General features: G+C 40.6%; 1 protein-coding gene across 12 annotated transcripts in view; it reads right to left on the minus strand.

The window, feature by feature from the left end:
- The window catches only part of METTL25 (methyltransferase like 25), a 265,950-nt gene that overhangs the window by 73,671 nt on the left and 169,291 nt on the right, over positions 1-22,988 (minus strand). For 11 of the 12 annotated variants that reach the window (XR_003856005.1, XR_003856002.1, XR_003856006.1 and 8 more), the window contains one exon: positions 20,732-20,879. Coding sequence is in view for 7 of the 12 variants with exons in the window: in XM_029597096.1 (XP_029452956.1) it covers positions 20,732-20,879 (148 nt within the window). In the remaining 5 variants the exon portion in view is untranslated. The remainder of the gene's footprint in view (positions 1-20,731; positions 20,880-22,988) is intronic. The other variant, XM_029597092.1, reaches the window with a different exon arrangement.

Genomic DNA, 22,988 nt, shown 5'->3' on the forward strand with positions numbered 1-22,988 from the left:
ATGAAATTTAACATGGAGAAGTGCAAGGTGATGCATATAGGGAAAAATAACCCTTGCTGTAGTTACATAATGTTAGGTTCTATCTTAGGAGTTAAAACCCAGGAAAGAGGATCTAGGCATAATAGTGGATAATACATTGAAATAGTCGGCTCAGTGTGCTGTGGTGAACAAAAAAGCAAACAGAATGTTAGGAATTATTAAAAAGGGAATGGAAAATAAAACGGAGGATGTTATAATGCCTCTGTATCACTCCATGGTGCGACCAGATTTTGAATACTGTGTGCAATTCTGGTCGCCGCATCTCAAAAAAGATATAGCTGCACTGGAGAAAGTGAAGAAGGGCAACCAAAATAAGGAGCATGGAATGGCTGCCCTATGAGGAAAGGCTAAGGAAGTTAGGGCTCTTTAGTCTGGTGAAGAGATGACTGAGGGGGGATATGATAAATGTCTACAAAATCAAGAAAGGACTTGAACATGTTAATGTAAATCTGTTATTTACTCTCTCAGATAATAGAAGGACCAGGGGGCACACCATGAAGTTAGCAAGTAGTTCATTTAAAACAAATTGGAAAGGAAGCTGTAGAACTAAGGGTCATATGAAATGAAGCTCCAAGAGAATAATAGGAAATATTTATTTGATTTATATTCTGCTTTTCAGGCACTTCAAAGCAGATTACATTTAGGTACTGTAAGTATTTCTCTATTCACGGAAAGAGTGGTGGATGCCTGGAATTCAAAAGAGAAATTGGATAAACACAGAGGTTCCCTAGTGGCTACTAGATGGAAATGAAGAACCAACGTAACCTACAGTAAGTTTTGGTGAAACATTTTTGCATGGGGGTAACCTGCATGGAGCAGCAATTACAATTACAACTAGCCGGCGGTGCATTCAAGGAACCATCTGGGCGTATCTCCTGCAGCTAACCTATGTTTTGTTTAATTTATATTCCGCCTTTGGACATTTCAAAGTGGATTACACTGTAGGCATTTTTAGCTATCTGGCTGTTCACATTACTTCAATGAAGTTTGAGCACGTTCACTCGTGAGGGTGGCAGGGCAGGGGTAGTCCGCGCTTATGGTTCTACGGCCGGAGGCAGGTCTTCTGTGTACCACAAGAGGGAATGAATAAATACAGTTGGGAGATGGAACTTTGCCATCACTTGCTTTAAAGGCTTGGATGGAGCCTCGTTACCCTTATGGGAACCTGCACCTAAACTCCATGCTGGGCAGACTGGATGGACCAATTTACTATTTACTATATTTGTTGGCATTACAGAATTTATTATGTAGAAGTATGCACATGAAAGGGAGGTAGACAAGAGTAAAAACATCTTTCTTCCTGAGAAAAAAAAAGTATGATGGATAAGAACATAAGAAAATGCCATACTGGGTCAGACCAAGGGTCCATCAAGCCCAGCATCCTGTTTCCAACAGTGGCCAATCCAGGCCACAAGAACCTGGCAAGTACCCAAAAACTAAGTCTATTCCATGTAACCATTGCTAATGGCAGTGGCTATTCTCTAAGTGAACTTAATAGCAGGTAATGGACTTCTCCTCCAAGAACTTATCCAATCCTTTTTTAAACACAGCTATACTAACTGCACGAACCACATTCTCTGGCAACAAATTCCAGAGTTTAATTGTGCGTTGAGTAAAAAAGAACTTTCTCAGATTAGTTTAAATGTGCCCCATGCTAACTTCATGGAGTGCCCCCTAGTCTTTCTATTATCCGAAAGAGTAAATAACCGATTCACATCTACCCGTTCTAGACCTCTCATGATTTTAAACACCTCTATCATATCCCCCTCAGTCGTCTCTTCTCCAAGCTGAAAAGTCCTAACCTCTGTATGGAACAGCCTCTCAAAAGAGTAAAGGAATTCAAGAAAACATGGGAAAAGCTCAGGCGATTAGTCAGGATAAAGTCTGAAGTACTGCAGCAGAAGAGCTACACAGGCAGACTAAAGGGGCCTTGCAGTCATCATTTACTGTCAAATTCCCTGTTTCTGTATTACAGTAACAACAGATGAATGCACAAAAGTAATAAGATTCAGCTACTGTGCAGCCTGTAATTATGTGAGTTGCAGAATGCATCCTATTTCTAGAAAATATAGAAGTTCATCTTGCACCATAAAATAGTCATTAGCATTATAAAGGTATTACCTTTATATAAGTACTTTTATTGCTGTAAGCTAACAAAATATTTTCTCTCATCTTTCTGTAATATGGAAAGGCACAATTCACTGAGCAGAACTGTACGAGATTGATTATGTGCTGTGTGCAGAAGTATTTCTTTTCATCTCTTTTACAACTGCTGCTTGGTTATTTTATCAGGTAACCCCAGGTCTGGTATTTTGAGACATGGTGAATAATTGTTCCCTCTTTACTTTATCTAGCTTGTCTCCCCTCAATTGTCTCTTTTCCAAATCAAGGGGTTCTAACTATTTAGGAGAATGTTTTCAAAAGCTGACTAGTTCAAAGCCTTTGAAAATGGACATCCTCTGAGTGGCAAAATTAGTATCCTAAACTCAAATTCTGAGCATTTCCAGGGGCAGGGTTAGGCCAGGGGAAGTAAGTTGATCAGCTAGCCAATCCTAGGCACAGGGAGAGCTAGTTTAAATCTACCCAGCTACGCCGGTGCCCAGAACCAGCAAGGCACTCTTCCTATTGCAGGATGTAAAAGAAGCTACTTGATACTTCTACCCAGTCCAACAAAAAAGCTCCACCCCCACAACTGCCCAATCTCCTTCAAAAACATCTGCGAAGCTGGCATCCCTTTTCCTCCCTGAAGGCCCGATCTCCTTCACAGAGTTTCACTAAATCTGAAGACTCTGTCACCCCATGGCTCGATTATCAGTAAAACGTCCCCCTCCCCACCCCCACCCCCAAGAGGTCAATCTCTCTTGCATTGCCAACTCAGGGGAGGATGGCTTACTGAAGATCGAACCGTAGGCTGGCAGGGTGGGAGACTGTAGACTCAGCAGAGCTTTGGGAAGGAGATCAGGCCACCATGGAGAGAGGGCGGGATCCTGGCTCAGTGGAATGATCAACTGTTGGGGGACCTGAGGAGGAAGGGAGAGAGGAGAAGGGGGGGGGGTCATCATCTGTTATTCAATCAAATTTTCAGTAAGCCACTCAGCAAAATTATAACTAAGGGGGGTCATTTACCAAGCGGATCCCTTATCGCGTGCGACACCAAGATGGGGGCGGAGTCGGGGAGGCGCAGGCCCCGGAATAGGAGGAGGAGTCTGGGCGGCACCTGGGCTGACGCCGCGAAGACTTTGCTGACAGCGAATTGTACGCTTGTTTATCGCTGTCAGTTTTGCGCTGGCAGCGATCGCATAGCGGAGGTGCGATTGCTGCCGGCTATCGCAGGACGGTCCCTCCCCCCGTTGCCGCCGAATTCACTATGCCTTGCAGCATTAGTAAATCCAGCCCCACGTTAAAGTAAGGAAAGATTTCAGCCCCCACGTAACCAGATAAGTTGTAGTTGAAAACTATCCTAAACTTAGCCAGCTATCTGGCCACTGAGCAGCTTCCTAAAACGTACCCTGGTACTCTCTTCATATGGGAGTTGTTCCCTCTGCCTAATCATCTTGTTCCCTTTTCTTTACCCTTTGTAGTCCATCCTTTTTGAAATGAGGGAACCAGAACTACAGATTGAAGGACATGAGTGCAGCATGGATATGTATAATGATGTAAGGACATTTTCTGTTTTGTCTGTAAATCCTCTCTTTAATTCTTAATATTCCATCAGCCTGTTTGACTGGAACTGCAAATTGGGCTGATATTGGTATAGAACTATGCATAGTGACTCAGAGATCTCTTTCTTGAGAGGTAACAGCCAAATTATAGCCCAATATTTGTGAATGAGAGGTGTGGATTGTGTGTGTGTGTGTGTGTGCGGGGGGTGGGGGGGTGCATTACTTAGTTCTTGACTATGCTGAAACTCATCTACCATGTTATTGCCTTCTCATTCAGTTTTGTGGGAATTCTTTGTAGCTTTTTGCAACAATTTGCTATTTGCAGACCAGTGGTGTAGCCACAGGGCTGTTGTGGAGCTCATCCTCCATGACCCATTGCAGAGGCCCATTGCAGCAAGGAGGCCTGGAGGAAAGGGAGAGGGAGTGTGTGTTCCTCATACACATGGTTTCCCACTCTCGCATACCCTCTCTCACACACATGCAGGCTCCCACTCCCACATGCTGGCTTCAGCCACCACATGTGCACCCTCGCCGTGTTAACCTAGGGTCCCCCCAAAAAATTTGGTTCTGACCATGTCACTGCTGAGTCTGCCACATTGTTTATGTGAATATTCTCCATGGAAGAATAGGAAATAAGTACTGTAGATCCATCTAGACAAACAAAACCTTCTGGACAGAGTTACACACATCTGCAGATGTGTTTCTCTCACACTGAAGATAAATGCTGAAAAAGTACAATTTCCGCTTTCTCCTATATGCACCATCCCCCTCTGTTTGGGACATACACAATCCTGAGCCTTCTGTGTCCTTCTTACATACTTCCTTGAGTTACTAAAACAGAAAACACCATAACCCATTTCCAGCACTCCCCTGCGACAGCAGCTCAATAGATATACCAGCACTGCAAAACAGGGAGACATGAAAGGTTAAGCGGTAGAGATGAACCTCTAGAAAGACTGGAGAAATCTCTCCACCTCATGGCCGCTTTCACTTTAAAACAGCAGACAAAAGGCACATCTTTTGCAAGTAATAAAAATAGTTAAAATAAGGGAATGGGAGAAAAAAAAACCCAAACCTGACCTAAACAGAAAGAGGGAGAGTTAATTTTATAACTACCAGTATAGGACTAAAGGCCTGCCCCTAAATTTCACCTTTCACAAGGTTAGTAAAGGAAAACGCCCTGAAACTTGAGACTTTGTCATCATCCACAGTAGGTTGGTTTTTTTGTTTTTTGTTTTTTTTTACACCCAGCAGCTCTCTTCCATTGTTCTAGTTTCCTGGCCTCCCAATACTATTGCACTAATAATGGGAGATTTCAATTACTCCAATATTGACTGGATAACTCTCACATCAGGACATGCTAGGGAGGTAAAGATTCTAGATTAAATAAATGACCCCATCATGGAGCAGCCAGTTCAGGAAATGATGAGAGTGGGAACCATTTTAGATCTAATTCTTAGTGCAACGCAGGATTTGGTGCGAAAAGTAACTATAGTGGAGCCATTTGGCAACAGGGATCATAATGCAATCAAATTTGAGTTAATGACTGGAGGGAGGACAAAGTAAATCTACTGCTCTAGCATTTAATTTATTTAAAAAAAAGATTTCTTATCCGTCCTTCCACAGTTCAGTGCGGGGTACAATAAAAACATCCATAATGATTAAAACATAAAGCAACTTTATAAGACAGAAACAGGCCTCAAAGGACCACAAGAAAACCTTATGAAAAGATCAATTATCTATGCAATATGCCTTCTGAAATAAATTTGACATTTGATATTGATCTTACTTCTGATGGGAGGGAATTGCAGAGCAATGGTCCAGCTGTCGAGAAGGTCTCATCGAAATGGGCTAGTTTCAATGATCCTTGATTAGAGGAGCAGAGGAAGTATACAGTTTCAATGTGGTAGTGATCCAAGGAGAAGAAACATTGTTCAGCAGATTATGGATAGCGACTGCAAGCTTTTATTAGACACAACATGATTTTGGAAGCCAGCGAAGGGTTTGAAGAACCATGGTAACATGATTACGTGCAGGAGTATCTGTGAGGAGGTGTGCTGCAGAGTTTTTTGTATGATTTGTAATGAGCGGGTAACATGTGCAGGGAGACCAATAAACAGAGAATTGTGATAATCCAACTCGGAAAAAAGAAGGGATTGAAGTACTGTGCAAAAATCTGAAAAGTCTAGCAAAGGTTTCAAGTGTCTGCATAGGCGTAATTTAAAGAATGCAGATTGGGCAAGAGTCCTAATGTGTGTACACATGGATAATGATGGTATCTGAAATAGTTTTCAAGGGTGAACAAATTACCATTTTATCAGGGATGTTTGTGGTTGGGAAATGCAAAAGAATGCTGATTTCAATTTTATTAACATTAAAGGCAAGTTTATTGTGCTTTAACCAGTCATAAATAGCAGAGAGGCATAATGAGATGAACTTTTCAGTAAGCAACCAAGATGATTTTAGTGGAAAGAAAAATTGTATGTCATCTGCACATAACTTGTAGTGAATCCCAAGGCTAGCGAGCAGCTAGCAGAGAGTTATGAAGTAGATGTTAAAAAATGACAGATTTTATTTATTTATTTATAACTATTTCTATACCGGCATTAGTAAGAAACATCATGTCGGTTCACATTTTAACAGTAGAGTGAAAGTACATTATAACAGGGAAAGGGGGGGAGGGACAACTTAGAAAAGCACTGGAAAATAGGTAATACTGTATAAGTATTAAAGCAACAACTGCAAAATAACAATAAATAAAGTCAAGCGTATAACTGCGAAAGATAATAACCATACAAAGTATAAATGCAAGAGATAACAAAATCAAGCTAACAATGTAACGTCTTGAAGGACGAGAAGGGACTTAGCACGAGATAAGGAGGGGAATGAAGGAATGGAACTTTCAGCGGGGGGTAAAAGAGGCAAAAGACATGGGGCTGAAAGGGTAGAAGGGCTAATCAGGATAGGCCTGTTGAAACAGCCATGTTTTAAGTTTCTTCTTAAATTTGGTTGGGCATGTCTCTAGGCGGAGTACTGTGGGCAGGGAGTTCCAACATGAGGGGCCTGCAATAGTAAGGGCACGGTTTCTGGTGGCGGAGAGATGCGCTATTTTTAGAGAAGGCACCTGCAGAGTTCCTTTGTAGATGATGGCACTAAGCCTTGGGGTACATAAGAGGAGAGTATGGATGGGAGGATACATCAGAGTCTATGAAGATTTGTTGAGTGCGATTAGTTAAGTATGAAGGTAGCCAGGAAGGAACATTACCTGAGGTACCCAAGGAGCCGAGACAAGAAAGAAGAATCGTGTGATCGATAGTGTCAAAAGCAGAGGAAATATCTGGTAGGATGAGTATGAAGGAGGTGATACTGACAAACCCACATAGAACTGCATCAAAACTATAAAGGAGAAGCATTTCAGTGTTATGGTTTTTACAGAATCGTGACTGGGACTGGTACTGGTCAAGGGTGGAATATGAGTTAAGGAAATCTATAAACTACTGTAAGAGTATATTTTCTGTAATCTTGGCCAGAAATAATAGGGATGAGATGGGACGGTAGTTTATGAGTGGCTTTGTGTCAGCTGTGGATTTTTTCAATATTGGGTGGACAGATGATCTTTTCAGACTAACAAACTTGGTGGTGAGTGCAACAAACTAGGTAGAGAATGCATTGTAAATCCACTCCTCTTGTACCTTTCATCAATTGAAGTGACAGAATATCTTCAGTGATGTGTACTGTGCTGTTCATACCTCCTACTGTGGATGTAAAACCAGCCCCCCCCCCAAACCACCCCACCCAAACCCCACTCTGAGTTAAAAGTACCCCCTCTTACAGTGGTATAAATAGAGAGTGACATATTGATGTCTATGTAAAGGTTCTCTTGCTCTCTCTCCTACCCAAATGGAATATGCCTTAAAAACTTTTACCTGGTAATGCACCTGTGATGTATTAATCAGCGCATGGAGCAAAAAATAGTGTGGTTGCCATATATTTATCACACCTTGCGGAAATTACCTAGATGATGCGGGAGCAGAGAAAATAGCCTAACCACGCCCCTTTTATCACAGGTGCTATTTCTGCTAAATTTATAGCATTTTGATAAATCTAGAGGTACGTTTGCTAATAGTCTGTATTATTTTAGTCTCAGATACTAGGGATGTGCATTCGTTTCATCCGTTTCCTATACAAGCATGTAATATGAAACGTATGAAACATATGAAACGAATGCACATCTAATTGACATGTAATGGGAAACGTATGAAACGAATTAAACGAATGAAATGAATGCACATCCCTATCAGATACTTCAATGAAGTGTCCCATCTCATGCTAACACATATAAGGGAGTCAATGGGTTACCCTGAGATGTTTTGGAAGGTAGCATGGACTGTTTAAATTTTTTTCCAGGACGGGAAAGTGGGTGAACTCTAACAAGTGGATATGGGATTGATAATTTATTTCACGGAATTAAACAATTCTTGGGGGTTGCTGAAAGATGCAGAGAGTTTGGAATAAATGTAAGACTTCTTTGTGGTTGTAATACAGGATTGATAATCCAAAAGTAGAGAATGATAACCTGATAAATTAGTGTCTATGGGAAAACAATGCCAGTTTCTTTCTTTCTCACTGATCTCTTTTGATGCTGCACTTCATGGGTAAACCAAGGTTCAATTTTGGATCTTTTCTTTTTTGAGAAAGGCTTCTTTGGTGCAAGTATACCTAGGGAACCATTCAATGCTCTACCCCAGAAAGTTAATAGATCTGCAGGGTAATCTTGACAAGGGGACTATAGTAGAGGTAATAGCACAGAACATAATTTGTCAGAATCTATATGGCCATGTTTGGTAAGGAAGGTTGGACAAGAAGGATTTACATCAACTGACAAAGAGGAGATCAGTGAGAAGGAGATCAAGAAATGGTCAGTCCAGGGAACTGGTTTGGCTGAGACATCCGCACTAAAAATAACATGTAGTAGGATTTAAAAATACCAAATCCAATATGTGTTTGGCTCTATGGGTAGGAATGAACATAATCTGCTGCTACCCACATCTCAGTAAAGTATCAAGAAAAGGGACAGCAGCACTAGATAGAACTGGGGCATGAATGTGCAGGTTAAAGTTTCCTAAAATTACAGTTTATTTTATGTATTTATTTAGCTATTTTATATATAGTCAATCTAAGAGACGATCACAACAGTTTACATCATGACATAAGTATTATAGGAACCAATTACATTCACTTGAAGAGTTCATATTTCATACAATTTAGGGATAAGAAAGTTAGGTGACAGACATACATTTACTGAGGCGGCCAGGTGATGGGAAGATATGAAGGGATGGGGTAGCAGGGGCGAGGGAACAATTAAGACAAAAGGTGCTGGAGGGATGTTAAGAAGGGAGTTTAGAGAAGGTATTTCTGATACATTTATTTGGGGTGGGTTGGAAGGAAAGATTCATATTGAGTTTGTTCATATAGTAGCAAATAATGAATTATTTCAGATTATAGGCATTTTGAAATAACCACATTTTTGTTTAGGTCAAGATTAGCATTAATGAATGAGCAGGAATTATGGGAAAATAAACCAGGTGGACAACAGGATAGTTAGACATTAATGGTACAAGATTTCAACAGTAGCATCTCATATGGGGGTGAGGCAGCAAATTTGACTTTTGAAAATTTAAGGTGGCTTTTAAAGAAGCTTGCAAGGCCACCATCCCTACATAAGAACATAAGAAATTGCCATGCTGGGTCAAGACAAAGGGTCCATCAAGCCCAGCATCCTGTTTCCAACAGAGGCCAAATCCAGGCCACAAGAACCTGGCAATTACGCAAACACTAAGAAGATCCCATGCTACTGATGCAATTAATAGCAGTGGCTATTCCCTAAGTAAAATTGATTAATAGCCATTAATGGACTTCTCCTCCAAGAACTTATCCAAACTTTTTTTGAACCCAGCTACACTAACTGCACTAACTACCTCCTCTGGCAACAAATTCCAAAGCTTTATTGTGCGTTGAGTGAAAAATAATTTTCTCCGATTAGTCTTAAATGTGTTACTTGCTAACTTCATGGAATGCCCCCTAGTCCTTCTATTATTCGAAAGTGTAAATAACCGAGTCACATCTACTCGTTCAAGACCTCTCATGATCTTAAAGACCTCTATCATATCCCCCCTCAGCCGTCTCTTCTCCAAGCTGAACAGCACTAATCTCTTCAGCCTATCCTCATAGGGAAGCTGTTCCATCCCCTTTACCATTTTGGTTGCCCTTCTCTGTACCTTCTCCATCGCAACTATATCTTTTTTGAGATGCGGCGACCAGAATTGTACACAGTATTCAAGGTGCGGTCTCACCATGGAGCGATACAGAGGCATTATGACATTTTCCGTTCTATTAACCATTCCCTTCCTAATAATTCCTAACATTCTATTTGCTTTTTTGACTGCTGCAGCACACTGAGCCGACGATTTTAAAGTATTATCCACTATGATGCCTAGATCCTTTTCCTGGGTGGTAGCTCCTAATATGGAACCTAACATCGTGTAACTACAGCAAGGGTTATTTTTCCCTATATGCAACACCTTGCACTTGTCCACATTAAATTTCATCTGCCATTTGGATGCCCAATCTTCCAGTCTTGCAAGGTCCTCCTGTAATGTATCACAGTCTGCTTGTGATTTAACTACTCTGAATAATTTTGTATCATCCGCAGATTTGATAACCTCAATCGTCTTATTCCTTTCCAGATCATTTATATATATATTGAAAAGCACCGGTCCAAGTACAGATCCCTGAGGCACTCCACTGTTTACCCTTTTCCACTGAGAAAATTGACCATTTAATCCTACTTTCTGTTTCCTGTCTTTTAACCAGTTTGTAATCCACGAAAGGACATCGCCTCCTATCCCATGACTTCTCATGAGGGACTTTGTCAAACGCCTTCTGAAAATCCAAATACACTACATCTACCGGTTCACCTTTATTCACGTTTATTAACCCCTTAAAAAAATGAAGCAGATTTGTTAGGCAAGACTTCCCTTAGGTAAATCCATGTTGACTGTGTCCCATTAAATCTTGTCTTTCTATAAGAACATGCCATGCTGGGTCAGACCAAGGGTCCATCAAGCCCAGCATCCTGTTTCCAACAGAGGCCAAAACCAGGCCACAAGAACCTGGCAATTACCCAAACACTAAGAAGATCTCATGCTACTGATGCAATTAATGTTCACTATACATCAACCAACCTCTTCCCTTGCAGTAATAATTCTTCAACAAACATCAAAATAAGGGAATGCTTGTGTAATGGTGATTTTGTGTACGGTGGCTACAGAATAGGCATACGCGCCTCAGACGGGAAAAGGCACAGAATAGGCACAGAAAAGGCATACGCGCCTCAGACGGGAAAAGGCACAGAAAAGGCACAGAATAGGCATACGCGCCTCAGACGGGAAAAGGAGGCGTCGCCCACGAACAGAAGCACGGTAAATACAAAAGTAAGTTCCTGCGACTTGAAAATGGTGAGTGAGAAAAATACGCGGTTACAACAAGTAGTAAACTTAGATTACTTGTATTTAATTTTACATAGTTGAAGATACACCAGCCACTGTGTACCCAGCAAGGACGCAGTAGCTACCCCTCCTGTAGCCCCTGAAGCAGGCACACCCGTGCCGAAACATGGCCCATGTCGGGCAAGCAGACGCGACCCTATAAGAAGGAATAGAGACAGATGCCTCGATAAGTATTCATTTATCTACTCACGGGTCGCCTCAGCAAACAGAGAGTTGGGGTTTTATCAAAAAGAAAAAAGAAAATATCGCTATTAAAAAATTATATTACTGCAAGATTACGATAATAAAGAGAAATAGACGGGGCGAATAAAAGGACAGCCTCAAATTGGTTGCCCTTGAATATAGCCACCGTACACAAAATCACCATTACACAAGCATTCCCTTATTTTGATGTTTGTTGAAGAACTGATGCAATTAATAGCAGTGGCTATTCCCTAAGTAAAATTAATTAATAGCCATTAATGGACTTCTCCTCCAAGAACTTATCCAAACCTTTTTTGAACCCAGCTACACTAACTGCACTAACCACATCCTCTGACAACAAATTCCAGAGCTTTATTGTGCGTTGAGTGAAAAAGAATTTTCTCTGATTAGTCTTAAATGTGCTACTTGCTAACTTCATGGAATGCCCCCTAGTCCTTCTATTATTCGAAAGTGTAAATAACCGAGTCACATCTATATGCTCTACGATTTTGATCTTGAGAATAGTTTCCACTATTTTTCCCGGCACTGAAGTCAGGCTCACTGGTCTATAGTTACCCAGATCGCCCCTGGAGCCTTTTTTAAATATTGGGGTTACATTGGCCATCCTCCAGTCTTCAGGTACAATGGATGATTTTAATGATAGGTTACAAATTTTAACAAATAGATCAGAAATTTCATTTTTGAGTTCCTTCAGAACCCTAGGATGCATACCATCCGGTCCAGGTGATTTGCTACTCTTTAGTTTCTCAATCTGGCCTACTACATCTTCCAGGTTCACAGTGATTTTGTGTATTTGAGATTGGAAAACATATGAATAGACAGAGGGACAGCAACCGTTGAGGGAAGCAATATCAATCTTTTAACCAGGATTCGGTTATACACAGGCAATCCCGATGACTCTGATGACAATAGATCAAAAATGACAGAGGAATTTTTTGAAATAGATTGAGCATTAACTAATGGAAATAGAAGTATGGTAGACAGTAGGAGAGTATGGGAAGACTGTAGTGGTAACTGACAAGAGCAGTCCTTGAAGGAATGAACGTCCTAGGAGGTTTAAGGTGGTCAGGTCCAGATCTGTCTTGGCCCAGTATAGTTGGAATAGACTTACTTAGAGGAGAAAAAGCTTCACCAGAGCCTCATCAGCCAGTGAGATTTGGGGAGACCTGGGTTGGGCCTGATGATTACTGCAACAACCTTGATGGATTCTTTGTGTAATCCCAGAAAGCCCTTACTTGTCTGTCTCCACTTTCTACATAATACTGTAACCCTTCCGAATTTAGAGAAATTACCTCCACAGTTTGACATTTACAGTAAGCTTTTCCCAACTTTGAAACTTGTCACTAACTTTAATAAAAATGAACGCCTCAAAAAAACTTTATTTGCCTTGTCATGGATTTTCTAACAAAAACGAGTGACGGTTTTCTCTGTATCTTCCACAATAGCAACTTATCCTCTAAGTTGTATATTTTTATTTTCCTTAGTTTTTGTGTTGGGCTATTTGCATGGTTTTGATGGTACATGCTACTTTTAAAGACAACACTTAAAAATGACCCAAAGATAGCTGAAATAATGGAGAAAAATAAAAGACATATAAATTCAGCTATGTATAAGAACTCTTCATACATAGCTGTCAGTTGCTGAGCTAGTCGCCGGTAAGATTACTTTGACATCACATCGTTTGAAATTGCATAGTCACCAGATGTTTGACTGACCGTTTTCAGCCACACAGTAAAATTTTACTTTCGGTATGTTGCCACCTGGAGCTTCCTGATGAAGGAGTAGATAACTCCGAAACACTGCCGTGTCGGAGGAAGAACTTTGGGACTGCATATACAATTGTTCATGTTGTGGACTGAGATAAGTGCAAGCATTAGTGTTTTTACAGTGCCTGCCTTTTTGATATAGCCCCGGAAGGAGAATATCTCATATCCATACAGCCTATGATTAGACAAGCTCAGTGCTGTTTAGGCTTCACTGCATAAGCCATTAAGCACTCCATAGCAATTTATGACAGCTGTTAGATACTTGTTTATGAAGAGTTCTCATACTTAGCTGAATTTATAACTTTTATAGACAAGGCATTTCAAAAACAGTGCAAAATGAGTAACTTGCAGGGGGCTCAACACTTCTGCTAACAAATCTAGAGCATTGTGTGATCTCCAAAAGCAATTTTCTCTTGATTTAATTTGAATTATGAACTTGAGAAAATGTTAAATGGGTTTCCATGGTTATTAGTGGTATGTTTTTATTAAGAGTGTGGTTTTAGCATATCAAATACTTCTCTTTAAAAAAAAAAAAAAGCCAATTAGACAAAATAGAATTTCTCTTGTGCCTGTACAACGCTTTCCGAGCTGCTATTTCTGCACTGCATCAGAACTGGAGGGGGGAGGGAGGGAATAAGTTACTATAACTTTGCAGAACTGCCTTGCCAAAACCGTCAGAACTTGAAACTGTTCTTTGGTTTGAACACTGAGAATATATCAAAAGTCTCTGTTCTCAGTCTTCTCAAAAGCAATGCAACTCCTTTCATCTTTTTTCATTTCCTGAAATGATTTCTACAAGCTTTGAATATTATCAAGTGCCACGTGCAGCCATATATCACACACAGTATGCTTAATATACAAATGAACACTTAACTCTTATCTTTATTTTATTGAAATTTAAATATAGCTAACACATGATGTCTTGTAAAAGAAACTTGAGGTCATGTAAAAGGTAAATAATCTTAACCAAAGCAAAACTAGCAAAATACACAATCCTCTGTTTGCAGGAAAACAGAGGGAGGGGAGTATAAATACTAAAGCTGAGAGAATACCAACAATGCAGAAAAGAAAAAAAAAGAAAAAGCTGAAAGAAATAACATTAGTTCTACAATAATGCCGAGGTGCTGATATACAGGCAAGGCATTAACGAGAATCCAAGAAAAATCTCAATTGTGATGGTTGAAAATATACCTAATTCACCTTTGTATGCTTTACAGAGCACTTACAAGTATAAAGCAAGATAAATTGTGCACCAAGCACCAGAACATCTGGATGCATGGCCAAACATTTTTTCCTGTGTTTGTGGGTAATTCTTGTAATGTCAGGAGAAACCCAAACTTTCTGACCATGAAACCAGAGCCGTAGCCAGGCTATTTGGCACCTCTGGCCAAGTAAAAAAGGGCGCCCTCAACTCGAACACAACACACGACCCAGGACACTCTGTTAAATGGGGCTATCATTTTCATTTTGATCCAGCAGTTTCCTCCTGCCCCTATGGGCTTCCAGGTCAAATCAAAACCAATACAGGACAGGGATCCTGGCACCATAAGCCTACATTCAAAAACTGACCTGGAAACCCCAAGAAACCAGATTCTGCAAGTCATGCAGCACCAGAGAAAGAGAATCAGAAATACATTTCCTCCTGTATTGTGCAAAGTAAGTTATCCTGAGCTGCACATTCCCAAAGTCCACAGAGTCCATCCACTAAACTGAATATAAAATGCTTTTCTTCTACCCTTGCTGTCTGGGCTTTTATTTTCCTAATCACTTTGGTCCTCGTCTCTTTATACTGCATTTCTCTTCTTGGTCTCCTAACTCCTTTACAGGGTCTCCTGTTCATTTTGGGCCAGATTTTAAAAGCCTTACATGCGTAGGTGGGGTTATGTGCGCCGGGCCTATTTTACAAAGGCCTGGTGACGCGCATAAAACCCTGGGACGCGTCTAAGTCCGGGACTTCGAAAAAGGAGCAGGGAGAGGGCGAGGCGGGGCCAGAGGCCTCCAGCACAGCGGCCATTTGCTGCTGTGTTGGAGGATCGCGTGCCGGCAGGAGCAAGAGGTAAAATAAAGGTCGGGGGAGGTTAGGTCAGGGGGTTAGAAAGTTCCCTTCCAGGCCGCTCTGATTTCGGAGCGGCCTGGGAGGGAACGGGTGAAGGCCGCAGGCGTCGGCGCGCGCAGAGTGCACAACCGTGCACTCTGCGCGCGCTGACCCTCAATTTTATAACATGCGCGCACATGTTATAAAATCGGGTGTCCATGTGCGCACGCCGGGTAGCGTACGCACATGGACGCCCGCATGCAATTTCTTAAAATCTACCCCTTTCTGTTTCATCTCTCTCCTGTCCCTTCAGTACCTCTCCTATGCTTGTCTAATATTGATATTTCCTTTTTCTTCATTCTCTTTACCTCTGCCTCTCTATTTACTCATCTAGATTTCATCCCTTCTCTCCCTCCAGTTCTCTGTGCCAATCCTACACCTCCCCAAATCTCCCCTCTATTGCCCCCTCTCAGTCTTCCATCTTCCCCTCAATGAGATGCTCCTTTTAAACATCCCCAGCTCCCCTTGTCCTTCCCCTCAACAGCTGCAATCTTTCTTCTGCTCTTGAAACCCTTCATCTCCAAATCCTCTTCTTCCCCTCCCCCCATCGCTCATCTTCCATGGTCATTTTACAACCAATCCTACCTTCCACTCTTCCCTAGGGTATTAAGCACCCTAGGTGAACCTTACAGCCTTGCACCCACCCCATACACAATTCAAAATTATGCATTTATAACAGATTTTATATGAGAAAGGACTTTCTAAGGTAAAAAAAAATCACTTATAACATGTATATTATACATGTATTGCTGTAGTGCCAACCAGAAACCCAGAAAAAATAAATAAAAAAAAAAAGACACTTGGAACCTACGGTATATGGTATTAGGCCTATGGTAATAATGCATGTTGGGTGTGGGTTTGGCCCTGGGAAAGCTATGTACTGAACTGCAATTACAGTATTGTAAAACTCCCATATCAGCCAGCACTCAAACTGTAAATGTCCTACTTATGTAAATATTACACCAGGTCCTCACACACCAATATACCTCCTATTAGGAAAACAAAACAAACCGGGCTGCTATAGGTCCCTACACAGAAAATACACACTAGCAGAATACCTTACTTCTGTCACATGTATAGAACATAGACAGTCCTTCACTAAATACAAAATAAAGAGACCATAAATTATAGATAGAAATGTGCAAATACTGAACTGGAAACCGCAACAAGCTAGACTCTATATGCAGTGCAACAAGGGAGAAACATCGCCATTCCTCATTAAATATCAAACAATAAAATAAAGAAATATAAAACATCATAATAGTAAAGCCATAGTAATAAGAAATATTGCAAAACAGCTGACGAATAGAATGGCATCAATAATTAAAAACTCATAAAACTTTTCCATATGGCAACAAAATATTTCAAAACAGCAGATATAATCATTGGGTATTATTTAATGTAACTAACAGGGATTAATAAATTCCCCACTTTCCATATCTGGGATCTTTTGATCTCCAGATGCTCTAACATTGTCGTGGATTAGCAGGGTGGTGGGGGAGCACTTTGTTGCACACAAACGTTCTCCCCTCTCTCTAACATGCCTATGTCAGAGGCCATATCAGACATAGGCTAGCTATGGCTCTGCATGAAACAACGCTGACCTATTGCGAAAGAAAAAGCTTAAAACAGAATTTCACTCATGAGGAAAAGGAAAGGAAACCAAGAGAGTGTTCCCCTGTTAGCCATTTGCACTTCTGTTGTTTCTAAGAAGTCAGTTAGTTTGAGAGCATCACCCTGCAATTATCCACCATCTCTCTCATTTCCCAACGGGAGGTAATAGTCTTTCACGATAATAAGGATCGCCTCCAGAAGAATTTTTAATGTTTCAACTGTATATTTCTTGAATAAATCCACTGGTGCAATGCACTTTATAATAGGAAAATTTAGTATCCTAAGATTCAAACTTCTAATAGAATTTTCTATATTTTCCAATTTCTTAGCTTGAATATGCTCACTTTGAACTAAATTTCCTTGAATATTCTTATTGTAATAAGCTTATCCGAATCTTCTAATTTTTTATTATGTGACGCAACCAAGACTTCAGTAGCTTGAACACAATGGTTAGTCTCCAAAGTAACATCAGTTAAAGAAGAAATAAACTTCTCTATGAAAACTAAAGCATTCCAGACTGAATTTAAGGTAATTACAGACGGTTTGGTTAAGGTTAGATGAGGAATAGCTCACACCCAGCTTCCTTCGCTGGATTTCTACTCAATGGCCATAACATTAGTGGCTTCTCCTCCATCAACAGGCGTCGAGGCCTGAAGCCTGGGGCTCTCTCCTTCCTCCAGTGAAGAATTGAATTCCCCCAAAATAGAGCATCTGCTACAGCCAAAGGCTCAGAGCTGGTAAGGGCAGGAGAAGGAACCTCTCCAAGCACCGCTGCGTTTTGGCATATAATGGGACCTCCTAGCAACATATTTGTATTGTTGATTTCATCTGAAAGGGAGGGGTAAGGGGTCCTTGCTGCTCCAGGACCCAAAGAGATCTCTTTGGCCAGCAATGGCATTGCTCCCTCAGTGACGTCCTCTGCAACGGCTCCCACATCCAGAGATATTAGAGGTGCTGAGGTGAGGAACCCATCAATCCTTTGCTGTGTAGGGTCTACAAGGGCTGACGCTGGGGGTTTCTCTCGGGTTTTACCCTCGTGCTTAATATGTGGCATTATAGCTTTGAAGAAAAAAAATATCCAGCAAGGAGAGAGCTCCACACAGTCTCTCAGCAGGCAGCCATCTTGCTCCCCACTTTACAGAAATGAACATTTATTCTTAAAGCCAAAGAACAGTCTACCAATGTTCTAAAAATGACACATTTACTTTTTTATATCTTCAAAGCAAAAGCATACAATAATTCAAGACTATCCAATCAATACCTGAACAGAGACTTCACATAAAACTTGCATTTAACCAGTAAACATTCATACAGATCCTTATATCTACATCATTATACCATTATGGAAATAGTTTGTAGAATACCATGCTGCTAAAAAAGACACAACATTTAATATGTACATGATTATTAACATAGGACCAATTTTCAAAACAGCACTAAGCATGCAATGGCTGATTAGCATGCAATGTGATTAGGCAGCTAAGCCAAAGTAAATTTTCAGCTACGGTGAGGCTGAAAGGTTTCCATCATTCTAGCCATCTAAAACATTAACTGGCTAAATTTAGGACAGCTATTAGCACTCCGAGATAACTTCAAAAGTTAGCCAGCTTTGAAGATCCACTTCATACGGTCTGTAAGGAATGGATTATTCCCAATTATAAGAACATAAATGTCATCCTGGATCACACCAGTGGTCCATCGAGACCAGCATCTTGTCTCAGACAGTGGCCAATCTGGATTGTTGGGAAGTATCTGGCAAATCCCAATATGAAAGTCTGCTTCATGTTGCTCTCTACAAGAATTTTGAAGTAGAGAAACCAAAGTCCATCTGGCTAGTATTTATTTATGGGCTTGTACAAATCTTTTTAAAAATGCAATTAGTACTAGCCTTAACCAACTTCTCCAGCAAAAATGTTCATAGCTTAATTTTTATTTGGAATTATTGCCTGACTTTTTGAATACAAAATTCACCCAAAGCATTGTATGGTACAATAGAATAGCAGCATATGAGCAGTGGTCAATTGCAGCTTTACAAATAGAATGTGTGTGATATTTTAAAATAGAGCAAAAAAACAAAACAAAAAAAACCAAACCATTTCAGTTGGCAATCACAATGCGCACCTTGGGACTAAACGTCAGATTAAGAGAAGCTAAGCTCTACACCACCACTACAGAAATACTAGTAATTTACTCAAATAATAATATTGTTACAAAACGTTTGTTTTTAGCAGCGCATTTAAGACGATGCCAAGTAGTGTCCCATAATTATTTAGTATCTTTGTGTTTTGAGTTTGACAATAAAGACTTGACAGGCAAGCCAGGCTTTTAACCGCTTCTGAAATAGGGGTATTCTTGTATTTTCTGGGAGAGAGTTCCAAAGGCAGGTGCTGTTCCTGAGAAGGATCTGCTGCAAGGCTTAAATCTGCTACCTGTTAGTACTAGAACCAGGGGGTACTCTCTGAAACTATTTGATAGTGTAAAAAAAACATTTTCTATCATCTGTTCCACACCATTCATGATTACACAAACCTCTGTCATATCCCCTCTAATCCGTCTCTTCTCCAAGCTGAAGAGCCCTAACTTATTTAGGCTTAGATCTATGTTTAGGCACCAAGCACAGATGTAAGACTCTTCAATCCCAGACATTTGCTGGAGATCAAATTGTATATCTTCAGGTTCATTCCTCGGTGTCTGTTTATTATTAAATATCAGATCTCCTTAGTTCACTGAATGGTTTTTTTTGTTCTAGCAGAAAATGTTAATGCTTTGGGTCTATCAGGTTCTTTGTTTGACTGCATCAGTACCAATTGCCTTGGGTCCTAGTAGCAAAAAAAACATTACATGTGACAAAGAAAGACAACACCATCACCATGATTGGGTGATAGTCTTATCGTGTGGTGGAGAGTGGAGGAGGCAAGGAAAGAGAGCGGAGATGGCATTTTCTGCCTGTTCCTCTCACAACTCCCTGTAGTGCAGCCATTGTAGCAACAGTCCTTGGTCAGGAGCCATGCAAAAGGGCTCCTTCTAGGATCCTGCAATCATGGGCTCCAAAACTGGCCCAGTAGGTATTGCCCCTACATGACCCCACCCCTCCCCCCCCAGTGGCTGTGAATCCAGGTCCTCCACAGCACTGCCTTGTCAGTGGCCTTTTCTAAGGATTACTGAAACAACAACGCGCACCGGCAGGGGTGCATGTACTGTTATCAGAACGGCTTCCTCGTGCTCTAAGAGAAAACGCTTACATTTCTATACTTTGCAGTTCTTGAATCCTAAGCTTACATCAGAAGACTGCACTGTACTAATACGTTTATAGCTAGGTGAGTTATAATCAAATTACAAATCAAGAAAACAAAACAATGGATGGGAGAGAACGTGTTAACAATTAAGAGTAAAATCAAACGTAACAGGGTACTGCTGCCTCATATTTTGTACCATAGTCTGATGAATAGAACATGCAACAGGTTTACACTGCATTATGTATATTTTAATATTTAATGATATAAACATAAAATTGCATGCACCCACGTTTGGGCATAAAGGACAGCCGTGTATGCTAGGTTGGCTAGCGCTGAAAATCAGTCCCAGACAGCTAAGTTACTCCTCCACCCCAGGAGCTTCTACAATTTGTGCAGCCCAAATAAAGTCTCTTTAGCCTCTCAGTAGGGGTAGATTTTCATCCTGACCCGATTTAGATTATCTAATCCATGTAAAAATTGCATGAACTGTAATGGAGAAAGATCACGAGAAGGCAGCCCTTGCTCAGGGTCACACAGATTGCTCTACCTTCTGCCGTACTTTCAAATTCTTCAGATAATAGGTGGTAACAGCAACCCACACTGCACATGGCCTTGATTTCAGGTTTGGCAGCGAACAGCCGAAGTGTAGTAGGCGCAAGATCCCCACATGTGTGTAGACCCACCAATACGGAGTCCTACAAAAACAAAAAAAAACCAAAACACACACCAGTAATCAATTTGCTTCTATTAAAAACAAACAAACAAATGAGCAATAAACATCTCACATTCCATTAATTGGTTAGTCTCATTCTGCATATGGAATGGTTTGGTAAAAGGAAATACATTTTTTTAACAGAAAACAAAAATTGCTACAATGCATACTTGAGCAACACAATTCAAGCAAATCCATTTAATTCAGTTCAAATGACATCACCATTTCCCATTACTCTTTTCCCCTAGATTAACAGAAAATTCATATTTATGTTTTTCAAGCAAAAGCTTTTTCTGTTGTCAATCATGTGATCTTTAAAAAAAACAAGAAGTCATCTTATTTTCTGAAACTGAAGGCAGTGGCCCATATAACAAACAGGATAGGCATAAGCATGCATGTTTCTTATAAGAAAAGTATGTATCCTAGCAATGATCATGTCTGAGGCGGAGGGCTTTCTACAATTCATAACAGGCAGTCACAAATTAATCAGGGAAACCCCTCCTCGCACTACTGAACAATAAAAGTAAAACATTTCCCATCTTCCTCTCATGTCCTCACATTACTTAGATGGTCAATATTTATTTATTGATCATGCTGCATTTGGTCACTGGCAAGTGCTCATCTTTGGGAAGTTGGCACCATTTGTGGTTTGTTGTGACAGTCGTAGATCAGTCTTGTTGGAAGAAATCTCACTTGTGCACTGCATCCCTTATGAGTGCAAGAGTTAATCGAGGCAGTGCCACGTAAGCCGAGCTGCACCAGGAGGAAGATGCAAGGTCAGGGACAGTTAGAGCTCACAGGTTACAGGTTCATTCTTCAGTCTGCAACCCCACCATCCATACATTCATCTGCTCAGCAAGCAATTGGAGTACTTACACATTATGCCCCTTTTTACCTGGTAGACAACTAGGTATTTTGTTTAAGAGATTATACATATGCAGGTAGGGAGATAGTGATTCCTTTAGATGGCTTTGGTTTGATTGTAATTGCCAGGGTGCCTTTGTGAGGCCCTCAGTCATTATGAAAACAGCTAGCTCTGTGACGTCCAATTAGGCAGAGACAGTCTGTGGAACCACTGCATTAAAATTCCCGAGCTGCAGTTAAAGTTCTAAAAATAAAAAAGATTTGCACAATGGTGTCTGGAAATTTATTTAAATTGCTGCTCAAAGATGTTACATTACAGCTAGTGATTCTACTTATAGGAGATTTTATATATACACCCACATGGACTGAAAAGACACACAAATGCCTTAGATTTGTAATAGCAATAACCCCCTTGGTTCAGAAATGATCATTTTTGATGGATTATGACAAACTATTAGCTAAAAAGCAGATATTAATTCTTGGAGCAAATTTGGAATAATCAAAAAGCAGCCTAAAACTTCACTTTTTTTTTTTGTAGCAGAAAAAAAGCTAGTTTGCTTACCATAAAACGGTGTTTTCTGTGGATAGAATGATTTAGCCATGCTGTCTTGGGTGATGTCATCTGTCAGTCCGTAATCTTCGATAGGTAGCAGAGCTGTGACCGGGGGGGGGGGGGGGGTTTGCATGGCTAATTCATCCTGCTATCTATGGAAAATACCATTTACCATAAGCAAACTTGGTTTTTTTCTGTTGATAATCAGGCTGCATTAGTCATGCTGTCTTGGGGAATCCCAAGCTAAGGGTTACTATGTATTGTGCAGGGTAATATGATCTGCCTTAATTATTATATGTATATTTTTTTGCAACCTATCTACCTCAGTGGTAGTCTCCAGAGGTCTCCTAGTGAACTCAAAACCGCTATGCCAGCTCCACTGTCAGATTCTGATAACTTGTTCAGGTAATAGTGAGCCGTGAAGGTGTGAACTGATGACCAAGTTGCTGCTTTGCAAATATCAGCGATGGATACATTCTTCAGATGTGCTAAGGAAGATGCGGTGGATCGAACCTGATGAGCTTTTATCATCCCAGAGAGAGATCAGGGAGGTTTTGCTATAAACAATATTGAATGCAACTCTATCCAAATGGATAGAGTCCTCTTGGTCACTGCAACTCCCGGTTTATTAGGATCATAGGAGACAATCTGTTGATTTCGTCTGTAGCTCTGCAT

The sequence above is a fragment of the Rhinatrema bivittatum genome, chromosome 4 (genome assembly GCF_901001135.1).
Source record: "Rhinatrema bivittatum chromosome 4, aRhiBiv1.1, whole genome shotgun sequence".
In the NCBI taxonomy this organism is placed as follows: domain Eukaryota; kingdom Metazoa; phylum Chordata; class Amphibia; order Gymnophiona; family Rhinatrematidae; genus Rhinatrema; species Rhinatrema bivittatum.